Raw genomic sequence first — 12,510 nt, 5'->3', positions numbered from 1 at the left:
TTTAATAATTATTGTTTTTATTTGTTTAAAATTAAAAGTATTGCTTTATAATAAGTTTTTTGGAAAGAAAAAAGATTATGTGTAGAATTCAAAAATAAGGCATCATTTGAGTAAGATTAAAGAGTGGTGTTAGAATCATACTTTTTATCAATAACATTGAGCCTATAAGAAAGTAGTTTTTAAGTTAAGTTAAAATTAGATTTTTTTTTAATTTTTTTATTGTAAATTATTTTTTTTAAATCAATTTATTTTTTTTAATGTCAATAAAATTTATGAAATTTGATATATATATATATATATATATATATATATATATAAAATATAGCCATTTATTTATTAAAATCGTTGTTTTCGTGCAGACGCACGGGTTACAAACTAGTATCATGACATATTAAAGGTATGCATGTATAATGCAAAAATAATATTATCTCAATATATAATAAAATTATCTAAGAAATAATAATTATAATTGTTGATTTACTTTCATTAATTAACAAAATTAGTCATCTATTTTAAAGTGTTTAATTTTTGAAATTATTAATTTTTGTATTTTTATTAATAATAAATAAATGATTAAACATCTAAATTGTTATACATCAATAGATCATATTACATTTAAATTATATTAATACATCGTTTTTACCATTTTTTAGTTAGAATATATGAGGAATGAACTAAAATTGTTGAATTTTAAAATAAGGTTCTTTCTTTTGCTCAAAAAATAAAATGTTTCTTCTTCATTCATTAGAGGTGTAATTTAAGATTAAAAATAAATTTGTAAGAAATCACCTATTAAAGTTATTTTATTACTGTTTTATTTTATTTAAATAAGCATTTTTTTCACATAAATTTAATTTTTTTGTGTTTTATTTTTTATTTTGTTTTTTGAATGCGAGTATGTGACATTAGTTTTTTCGTCTTTGTAATGTGACATTTTTATTTTTTATCTCTCATTTAATATATCTTTTTATATTTCTAATGACAAAATAGATTGTACATTGAGGGTAATTTACACTATACTTAATTTTATATTATGTAGATCGAGTGTGATTGATGATATTTTTTGAGTAGATATATTAATTTATTAAAGGATTGGATACGTAAATTAATATATTTTAAAGGTTAATTGTGCAAACCAATGTGAGTTTAAGAAAAAATTAAGCTAAACTTAAAATATTAAATATATATTTTCCCTTTATTATTATGATGTCTTTGATAAATATTTACTTATTTAATTTATATTTTGTTAATCAGTCTTATTAATTTTAATGAGGGTGTTTTTGATAAAATCGCCTAAAAGAAACTAAAATATAATATATAAAATATAAGACATGGAATTTAATATTTTACAAATAAATTATATTTATGGACAATTATATTACATACACTATTTTGGATAAATTTTTCTTTAACAGTTTATCTATAAATATTAATATTTTAAGATGCAAAATCTACGAGTTTATATCTAAAATTAATAAAAATATAACAATTTATTTATTTATTCATCAAAAATATCTATTTGGCAATTTTACTCATGGACGACACAAGTCACTTGCACGACACCCTATCCAACAGACTCGTAATTTATTTATTTTTACTTTCTTATTTATTAACATTTTATTTTTATTTTACAAATACATATATTACAAATCATTGAAAATATCGATATTATACTGAAAATCATGCAAAATATATTGCTTTGAAATATAGATATATGATTAAATCAATGTTTTTAAATTTATTGAAATGTATTTATTTTAAATATATAATTTGATTCATGCCTCCATTTGTATATCTTATCAGAGTATTACAAAAAAAATATGAATGTTTTATCACAAAATATGTCACATGAAAATTTATTTTAATAAGATACTATAAATTTGATCCGACCATATTATAATTTTTTTTTACATATAAATAACTAATTGTGTTTAAGTATTTCACGTTGAAATCTGAAACTTAAATAAAATAGAAGTCAAAATGTATTTAGCGGTATAAATTAGCCTTTTAATTTATTGATATATAGCTAGCATCTTGTAGTAGAAATTACACTTGGTGGACTTTTGTCACCTAATTTTATTTTAGAGAATTTGAGTCTAAATTGACACGGTCTTTTCTTTAGATTTTGTTAATGGTCCTCATATTTGTTCTTTTTTCCTTTTTTAGTTAATGATATTTATCTGTGCCATTTAGTTTGGGTTAGAAAAAAAGAGGAAGTGTTTTGTATGTTACATAAATGGTTCAAAACCTGGTGTAGAATTCTACGCCTTCCCTTATAAACAAAACAAATTGAAGCCTCGGTTTTAACACTTACACTGCTAAATTCGAATATCTTTTTCAAATTCCATTTTTTTTCTTGACTTTGTATTATGTCATAACAATAACCACAACGGTGACTATGACGATAATAATCAGAATTTTGATGTCTTTATGACCGTAACATGACACCAGACCATAGCATTAATTGACTATGATTCTAAATAAAATCAAGAATTGCAATGATATGGTAACTATGACTGTGATTTAAACCCTTTCTGACCAAAAAATAAAAAATGAATGTGAGGAGTGGGGCATATTTAATTGTGATGCTACATAATAATGTGAAAACAGCCTGTCCAATAAGGGGAGAACAAAAATTGATACATTGGGTTAAATGGATTAATTCCAAGAAGAAGAAGCCAAATTAGATAATCAAGTTGGTCTTATTATGCTTATTATGTTCCATTTCTTGGAATATTGTGCATGGAACTATCATCATGCCCATCTTTTCTTTTGAAACTTGTTAGTTCTATGATTATTATCCGATGTAATCTTGCAACATAATCTCTAAGTCAGTATGTACTGCAGACCCTAAAATGATAACCGAAGAATTAACATATCTTATCATAAATTAAGATAAGGTATAGTAATTTTTCAATTAACCTTTTTGTTTATATTTTATTTTGAAGAGAGTATGTTAAAGTTTTTCTGAAGTACATTTTTTTTGTTACCTATTCTATAATTGAGTTCTACTTCAATGTATCAAATTTTTATTCGGTATCAATACTTCTAGTACTCTAAAAAAAGGTAACCAGAATTTAATATAACAGTTAGTCAATTAAGCTGATTTAGTAGCACACTAACAAAGAAATAACTGTGTGAGAAAAGTAACTCAAAAGGGATGATGAAGCTACCAAAAAATTGCTCTATCCCTTAGAAGGAGCTTCAACAACCAAAGTTGGATCAGGCTAATGCCACTCTTCCAAGTACTTGTTGACAAGAGTTATATGCATATATTTTTGGAGTTGATTCAACTAAAGTGAAAGATTCATTTTACATGGAAAAAATGTGAAGTTATAGCAAGGATTGGAAAACCAACCAATGAAATTATGACCATACATGTATTCATATAAATAATAAATTATGAAGTTGTTTAAATCTCAATTGTTAATTTAGGTATGCTTTTGCTACATGTTAATTTGCAGCTTTCTAGACACAATAAGCCAATTGAGATTTTAAAAGTTAAAGAGTTTTCAGACCAAGCCACCAATGATCTGCTGCAACAATTTCACACATGTGGCTTAACAAATCTTGTAGAAGTGTTTTCTGATATGTTACTCCTTAATCTTGTAGTAGTAAGTTGTTTTCTGAACATGTGGCTTAACAATTTCATCAGCATATGTTACTCCTTAATTTTAGTAGTAACTCAAAAGTAAAAGCGTTTTAAAAATTACAACCAACTATAAGTTTCTTAAGCTGGCCAGTGGCCTGTATGTGTGGATCAACAACTTATTATAGCATAATAAGCAGAAAGCACTTTCCATATATATAAATTATTTCAATAATAACAGATAAAATAAAGTAAAAATTATTTTTATATAAGTGATTGATTGTTTTTATAAGCTTTCATGGAGAGTTATGAAAATACACTGAAATCAAGTTTCAGACATGTCATATCATAAGTTGTTTTCACGAACTCTTTCAAACAATCTCACAAGTGTTTATACCATTAGATAAGTTCAAATGAGCCAACCAAAACAGACGACAGTGTCATCCCATGTCACATCTCCACGAAACTACAGGTGTAGGAATTTCTGCTCCCAACTAGCATAGATTTTAATTTTGGGTCTTGCCAATGCACTTGATAATTTGACGCATAAAACTGACAAACTTTGGTCGTTCAAGTTTCAAACCAAGCTGTATATATATCCTGTAATTTAACATGACTTTGGTCCCCACAGGACTCAATCTTTTGTCTAAATTGCAAAGTAATCATGTCGATTACAATTATATTACATGGTACATACCCTTTGAAGAATGTTGACATAAAACATAGGACAAAAGGGTTGTTTTCCTCATCTCTTATCACACACCTACCTAGTATTATATTACAGGATACAATTGTCCTTATCTGCATGATCAAACAGCATATATATAATCCATGCACAGTGACTGCAAATATACAACCATTTTGATCGATAATATCGGCAATTCATCATTACATTTCCTAGTTTCCTACGTAGACTTTAATAATACCTTCATCTTCATGGACAAAAAAAATCATCATTCAGAAATTCAACTCCCTCCTGGATTTAGGTTCCACCCTTCAGATGAAGAGCTCATTGTTCACTATCTAAGAAACAAAGTCACTTCATCTCCTCTTCCTGCTTCATTCATAGCAGAAATAGATCTTTACAAGTACAATCCATGGGAGCTCCCAAGTATGTCTTACCAACTTCACTAATTTTTTAGTTTTCTTTTCATTGTATTTTTCCTTTATGGATTAAATGTGTTTTTAGTTCATAGTTTAGTCCCTGTATAATGTTTGTCCATGTTTTGTTTCTCCTTTTTATAAAAATAGGGTGTTTTTAGTCCCTACATAGGGTTTAGCATTTAGGGACTAAAAACTTGTTTAACCTGTTTTTTTAAGGAATGGTAGCTTTTCATTTTCACAGGTAAAGCTTTGTTTGGGGATGAAGAATGGTATTTCTTTACTCCAAGAGATAGAAAGTATCCAAAAGGATTGAGGCCTAATAGAGCAGCTGGTGCAGGTTATTGGAAAGCAACTGGAACTGACAAACCTATTTTTACTTCATATGGGTTGAAAAGCATTGGAGTGAAGAAATCTCTTGTGTTCTATAAGGGACGTCCACTAAAAGGGTCTAAGACTGAGTGGATCATGCATGAGTATAGGTTGCATGATTCAATTATCTCAAATTCCAACCATAGTGGGTCTATGAGAGTAGGTCATTTCTATGGTTCAATTTTTCAATCTTCTATAATGTTTTTCGAAGTGTTGTTAAATAGCAACACTATAGCACTATGATATAGCAGAATTTGAACAACTTGTTATTATTCTGAAATATATTATTTTGTACAAATAGTGTCAAATAGCAGACACTACAGCGCTACTGTGAAGCGCTATTTGATCAAACTGCTATTTTTCGTGACCTGCAATTGACAACACTAGTTTTTTTATTTATAAGCCAGCATGACAGTGTGAACTTTTGACATTTGACAATTTCTTTTGTTTTTCTCCTTTTGCTTCAGCTGGATGAGTGGGTGTTATGCCGAGTTCGACAAAAAACCGGCAGCCCAAGAAGCAGTTGTGAAGATTCAAACGAACTTAGTTTTGAAACATCAAGTCACTTTCAGCAAATGAATGACAACTCTAGTCCTGAACCAGTCAAAAACTATGTGCAGAAACAGAATGAATATCCAATGTTACCTTATATTTTAGCTTCTAAGAGTGTTCTACCTAATTCCATTGGTATGTCCTCAAACAATGAAAAATCACATGCTTCATTGTATGAAAACAACTTAAACATAATAGGAGCACAGTTCTTATCATCTGCCGCCGAAGGATTGTTTAATCCGCAGAAGCGAAAAGCCGTTGAAGAGAATATTGAGATGGACTTTTATGCTGTCCTCAATAAAAATCTAAGCAGAGAAGTCGATGATGTGAATCAAAGACTTGAGATAGATTTAAGCAAAGGGTACAATTCCTACAACTTTGATCAGTGGACTTCAATCATACAACCTCAAGAGCTTAATAGCTTAGCCTTCACTGGATATACATAACTTAGGTGCATGGACATACATGCTTATTTGTGTGCATATATAGAATCTGCAGAGCTTATGTGATAAATGGAAGATATTCTATATGTAAATAAGGAAGAATAGGGTATTATTCTACATGTAGTTGGTTTTATACCTGTATTGTGTGATTATTCTTTATTATTATAGGACATGGTAGTAGTGTATATAGTTGAAAGAATAGGGTATTATTTCAGTAGTGTGTATAGGCATATGTGAGATATAGTTTGAAGAATAAAGGGCCATCATAGTGGAACTGAGTTGTTGACTGTATATATGTATTATACCTTGTAAATTGATTTATGAAATTTAAGTATTTATTGCTTTCTTTCTATTTTATCATGATGACTGATATGAAGTTATTTGCAAGTACTGAAAATTCACTGCCTTTGGAATTGGAAACTACTTTGTACTACCGTGTAAGGCAAAGATGTACGCACAGTATTTTAACTTAAGGAATTTGAAGAGATGTTTGAAAAGTCATGGCAACATTGTTCATGTTTGTATCTTGAAGGGGTTATATATCAGGAAGAACTTATTCAGCAGCAACCTGGCATGTCTATGCAAACTTGATTAATAGGTATTTTAAGTGAACAAGCTAGGAATCATTAGGGAAAAGTAAGGTAAAGTGGTGGAGATTTACGAGTAACGAAAGCAAGAAAATACTTTTGGTAGTAGGTGGGTATAACTTGGAGATGTCCAACATTCAACTTTGAATTTTGAAAGCTTTATTTATTTATTTATTTTATTTGCCATGATATTTGCATCGTACGATGAATTTCTTCACATACTACGTGATTTCAAAGTCAAAAAAATACTGCAAGGCAATCATTGTATATTAAGAGGCTACATTTTTTTTCCCTGGTCCTATTTTTAGCTTGATAATTTGTTTCTAATAAAAATAGAATACTTGTACTGTGATAATAATAAATTGAGATATCCTCAAGGCAATCATTGAATTAGTAGATTCCACGAGTATTTAAAAATGGGATGCAACTATGCAAGAGCCAGAATCAATGTCGATAAATCCCAAAAAAAAAGTATTCGCAACTAGTCTGTTTATAAAAGGACAAATGCATCTCTCAAGTGGAAGGAAAAATTCACAGCTTCACACCAATATATTTTTTTATAAAAATCAGACGATATTCTCAAGAAAATACAAGAAATACTTGTAAGCCAAAAGAATAAATACAATAGCCTTGTATGTCATATCATTTCTTTAGCACGCTGCAACAAAAGCACAGCAAGTCAGAATGATATTTCATATTTCTCAAAGCAAAAACGAAACATACAAGACTAGACTGGTAATAGTAAGCACCACCTAGAACATGCTATAATATTAAAGGTCATACCACGCGAAAGAGACAAAAAGCTACCACTTGCCCACTTCAGAAGTTTGAAGATTTCATTAACAATGCCTCAAATTGATAATAAGATCCATATCTCAAGTGTAAACATGACACTGTATTTCAACAACATTGCATTTGAAAACAGATTCATACAGCAGTTTTAACTTTTATTTTAAGTATTTAAAAGAGAGAATACGAGGTAAGACATGGAGAATACATAGATAACCCAAAAGGCTAACAAATCAGTAGATTTATAATCCCTCTCATTAATTTTTTTTATGTCTGTAGCCAGTAAACCAACCTAACAAAGACATTAATGCTTTGGTTAAGAAATCACTCGCCTAATTTCTAACTTCAGATACAGCTTAAAGCCACTAAATGAAGTTTGACATTTTAAAGTCTTAAGAGGGAAAAAAAGTTAAACATGGACCTTTAGTTTTTCACAATTAAGCAGATTCGTACACACACCCACATTTCCAATTTTCAAGTAGAAAAGAAGAACATGTGGCAGTAATAGAATACGAACTGGACTAGAAATCAACAAGAAAGGAGAGGTTTTGGCATATTTTTCGAGTTCTAGAAGAGAGAAAGGAGCCTTACTAATATGCAGCAATTCCCAAAATTATAATCAACAAAACAATATCGATGCAAAAGTTTCGACTGGATCGAAGCTGGATGAAAACAAAAGATTATATAAGATTCAACAGGAAATCAATCACTGGTGCAATTAGAAATTGAAGGAAAACTAAGACTGAATGAGTTAATAACCTGAATAATTGTGTCTTTAAGTCTAACATTGGTATTCTTAAGATCAGAGGATGCCTTGTCCAACAATAAAGACGAAAAAAAATAGAATCGCGTTAACTTAACTTCAGCTTCTTATTTCCAGAGTTTTGAAAACTTCAATTTCCGAGTTTCCAGAGTTTTCAATTTAGAGGAGGAGATCGATGAATCTCACCTAAGTATCAATCTCATCCATCAGTGGAACTTGCCTATCCATTTCCTGCATTTGGCACAGACGTACGTATATAAAAAACTTCAACATTAAGAAGAAATTATCACATACACAAAGGATGAAAGATAGACACTATAATGAATCTGACCTCGTTCATATCGTGTGCCATGTTTTCAAAGTATCTAATCCTTCTGCGATCACATCCAAACCTTAATCCTAAAAGTTTCATATAATTAGATTCAAAACCATGTCCAAGTTAGCATTCCACATATAACATCCCGACAAAGACAACAGCTCTCTGGTTACAGCTGCTACAAGCGACTTGCCTGTTTCATTTTACGCATTTTATACTCCTGCCTAAACCCACTTGATTCTTCAGTTTGTTGAAAGTACCCATCATCGAATCGACCATCTGTGATTGACACAATACACAGAAATGAACAGAAACAATTCATTATAAAGCATTGCTTTCACAAACTACTATACTTGTATAGCTACGAGACTTGGATAATTTCAATTACCTGAATCAAATTTAATTTCAGGACGTGAGGCAGAAGCTCCCCAACCTCCAGTTTGTTTGGGTGTGGCAGGGGTCCCATCTGGGATTGCTTGGATCCTCTCCGGCAATGCAAGAACCAAATCATTACGGACCGCCAATTCTTGCGACGAAAGCCCATTTTCCTGTGAATACAGAGTACCAATTGGACAAATGTATAATTTTGTCATTAAAATTTTAACACTTTATACGCCACAAATTTACCAATTGTGCAATGACAATCAGTCAAGCTATCAAGATATTATAACACACCTGCCAAATGTAACAAGTCAACAGTGTTTTCAAATAATCATAAAATTCAGAACCACATACAGAAACAAGAAAAAATCTGCCCCATTCCTAGTCAAAGTAGATTGAACAAATGATCTTCTCTGATAACGTGTAACTAGCTAGCTACATCTATGTAACTGGGAATATCAGTTGAAAGTAGCAGCTGCAAGACTATTGACAACTCAAAATTACATTACAATTACAATAATTTACAAATCCAATCAATCAGAACTAAGACACACTCTCTTTAGAATGAAATATAATCAAAAAGGTATTTGAAAATTTGACGTATCTAGCTAAAGCCTAGACCAGACCAATTTTCAAGTACTTTTTTTGTTTATATTTCATTTTGAAGTGAGTATGCCATATGTAAATATAATGAATTCATCATTCTAACCTAAAAAACACACACATTAAAATAACAAATCTAAGAAAATTAATAGATCACCTCCTAAAATAAAAATTAAATAAATAAATAAATAGCAGCAATCAAAGGGTATTAGAAGTATGAGAGAAGCAAAAAAGCAACCTTTTTTATGGCCAATCTCTGCAACTTAGGGATCTCGTCCAGTAACCTAGCCTTAGTGCGACGAATCTCAGCATTGATCGCTACAGTTGAAGCCCTATTTTTCTCCTTGGAAGCGGTTTCTGCTTTCTGCACAAAATTAATTCCACATTATACTAACAATTAACAATTTTAGATGAAACTCAAAATAAATGAATAAATGATCATCAACACAATGTGAATTTGTCATAGAATGAAAACGAAATTGAAGAGCATCGGGAGATAAAAATGTGACCTGAATAGCGGCATCGATGTTTGCGTCGACGACGGCGTAGAGTTTGACGAAAGCGTCATCGGCGGAGTTAGTGGAATCATCTTGCTTAACGACGTCGTATCTGTCGTACTTTAGACAAATTGAATCAACTCGGGTTAGAATGTCGATGATGCTCATGCTGTTAATGTTACTTTGGGATCAAAATTCGGTCCTCTGTTACTATGAACATTGTCCAGCCTGGAGGAACAACTATGAACACTACCAACCATTTTTCTTTTTTTCTCAACTCCTAAGAATATAGTATTACCTAAAGTCTACAAACATCAAATAGAGGTGTGTGCAATATTTGAGACAATATTTTTCATGTGAAAATAGAAGATTAAATTGTTAATGTAACAAGAATTAATTGTGATAAGATAGTTTACACCGATGTTTAATTATGGATGCGTGTCAATTAAGCTCTTTATTTATTACGTGCTGATAATTCATATAATTTATATTTTCTCCGATATAATTTCAATTTTTAGCATCTTGTTTAATGGACATCATTTTTAACGATGCGCATCGTCATAATTTAAAACTCTGTTAGAATGTTGTTAGATATATAAATCAACCTATGTAAATGTTCAGTTTTTTTTTTCTTTCAATTTTAATCAATTAAGTAGTATTAATAAATTATTAGTATTTTTAATATTTATTAAATTTATATATTCAACATGACAAAAATAATAATAATGATAATAAATGTTTTTAGTTTGAGTGGTTGCATCTTACGGATGTGATGTGACCTGTAAAAAAATATGTTATTTGATTGTTTAATAAGTAAGGTATTTTATATATTTTTTAAATATGATATATAAAAAATTTGAAATATTTAAAATAAAATAGTAATTAAATTATTACAAATAAAACTTAAAACAAATAAGATAATAAATTGTAAAAACTAGCATTAATTTATAAATAAAATTAATTTGAGTATAAAATATTTAAAAATATAAAAAAATAATTTTAAATATTATATATAAATTTTTCATTTCAGTTAGCAGCTTCAAGGACATTAAAATGTAAAGATACCGATTTAAATTTAAAATTTTATATTTTTTATATTTAAAATATGTGACTTTAATCACTAAATTATTTTTAAAAAAATACTAAAATATAAATTCATAAGTTTATTCTTAAATTCATTTACACAAAATTTAAAAACTTATGATGAGATACCACAAATGTAAATCTAAGTCTAAATAATTAACAAAATGTTAAATTTTAGCAAGTTTGGTACGTCCGATTATTTATCAAACTAAAAATAAAAGGGTAATTTAGGAAATGTGAATGAGGGGCTAATTAACTTGTTTGACATCTCACACCTAGAGGGATCCAACCTAACTTCCACCAGAAAATTCAAGTTTGCAACCACACTTGTTATCAATCAACCTCAATTAGTGGTATCTAACTCTAACCATGATTAATCATATTTTACATATTTTCTTACTAAAATTTTGGATTATAAACTGCATTTTCTCTAAGAAACTGAGAATTGAAAGAAAAAAAAAACAAAAACAAAAAACCTCAATTAATACCACCTTATTTTAAGATATATGTACTCCAAGTTATTTAAGGACCGCAACATGTGGCGTAACCATGCACTAGCTAGCATAGGATTCTGTAAGAAATGGCACAGTATTGTTTTCCAACAAGAAAGGCATCCACTTGAATCACAACTTGAGAAAACCACTCCCTTTCCTTTCCATTGATCACAAGAGAAAAGGAATTGATCAATTTATTTAAAGAAAAAGGCCGTCTACACATTTTTAGTGCACATTACATTTATTATTTTAAATAATTAAACCCACTTTTGATTTTTAACTTTAAAATATTGTGATTTGACAATTTCGATTTTCCACTTTGTTTAACAATTTTAGTCATCATATTTCCCTTTTACGTTGAAGATATTCTTTCCATTTTTCTCTACTAAAGCATTAGGATTGTACTATTTTGGCCTTTCACTAAAATTACACAATCACAATACTTTTTTTGACAGCTACACAATCACAACATATATAAACTAAAAGATGAGGGATTTTAGTGAAGAATACATTGCCAAGATCCCCTTTAATTGGAGAAAAGGAAAAGTATCAAAACGAATCACATTTTAAGAATCAAAGTTGGATTTAAACATATTTTAAATAAAATTTTAAAAGTTGAGTAAAAAATAAAATAAAACTTCGTGAATTCTTATCAAATAAGAAATGTAACTAAAGAGAATTGCATATGAATCCAAATCTATTGTCTTTTATAAAAAGTAGTGGTTGACAAATAAGAAATAAATTCTTGATTTTACCTCGTTTGCCTCTCTGGCTTATCTACAGAAGTGATTAAAACAGTGGATTCATTGTTTGCATTTTCCAGATAAAATATTACCTTTGTACTGCTAATTAATGATAGATCCAAATTTTGACATTAGCATACTTTTAAGAAGTAAAAGATCAATTCAAAAAAATTGAAGAACTAAATTGTTATTTCAAT

At 29.2% G+C, this 12,510-nt stretch overlaps 2 protein-coding genes across 2 annotated transcripts; one reads left to right on the top strand and one right to left on the bottom strand.

Annotated features, from left to right (window-relative positions):
- The first annotated feature begins 4,475 nt into the window (after positions 1-4,475).
- Positions 4,476-6,192, top strand: NAC27 (NAC domain-containing protein). The gene is made up of 3 exons (XM_004493904.4): positions 4,476-4,700; positions 4,935-5,221; positions 5,530-6,192. The coding sequence occupies exons 1-3, from the start codon at positions 4,526-4,528 to the stop codon at positions 6,058-6,060; spliced, it is 993 nt and encodes a 330-aa protein (XP_004493961.3). The 5' UTR covers positions 4,476-4,525; the 3' UTR covers positions 6,061-6,192.
- Positions 6,193-7,155: 963 nt separating this feature from the next.
- Positions 7,156-10,405, bottom strand: LOC101490895 (syntaxin-71). Its single transcript, XM_012713942.3, is given in 9 exon segments — positions 7,156-8,095; positions 8,193-8,246; positions 8,383-8,427; positions 8,528-8,550; positions 8,553-8,595; positions 8,706-8,791; positions 8,901-9,060; positions 9,735-9,860; positions 10,006-10,405. Coding segments are annotated over 9 exon segments (765 nt in total). The 5' UTR covers positions 10,162-10,405; the 3' UTR covers positions 7,156-8,023.
- Between the last annotated feature and the right edge of the window lie 2,105 nt (positions 10,406-12,510).

The sequence above is a fragment of the Cicer arietinum genome, chromosome 3 (genome assembly GCF_000331145.2).
Source record: "Cicer arietinum cultivar CDC Frontier isolate Library 1 chromosome 3, Cicar.CDCFrontier_v2.0, whole genome shotgun sequence".
Classification (NCBI taxonomy): domain Eukaryota; kingdom Viridiplantae; phylum Streptophyta; class Magnoliopsida; order Fabales; family Fabaceae; genus Cicer; species Cicer arietinum.
This window is presented reverse-complemented; position numbering and strand designations above follow the sequence as displayed.

Coding starts and splice junctions, on each gene's coding strand:
- NAC27 (XM_004493904.4), top strand. CDS start 4,526: ATGGACAAAAAAAATCATCATTCAGAAATTCAACTCCCTCCTGGATTT. Junction 4,701..4,934: donor CAATCCATGGGAGCTCCCAA/GTATGTCTTACC, acceptor TCATTTTCACAG/GTAAAGCTTTGTTTGGGGAT. Junction 5,222..5,529: donor ACCATAGTGGGTCTATGAGA/GTAGGTCATTTC, acceptor CTTTTGCTTCAG/CTGGATGAGTGGGTGTTATG.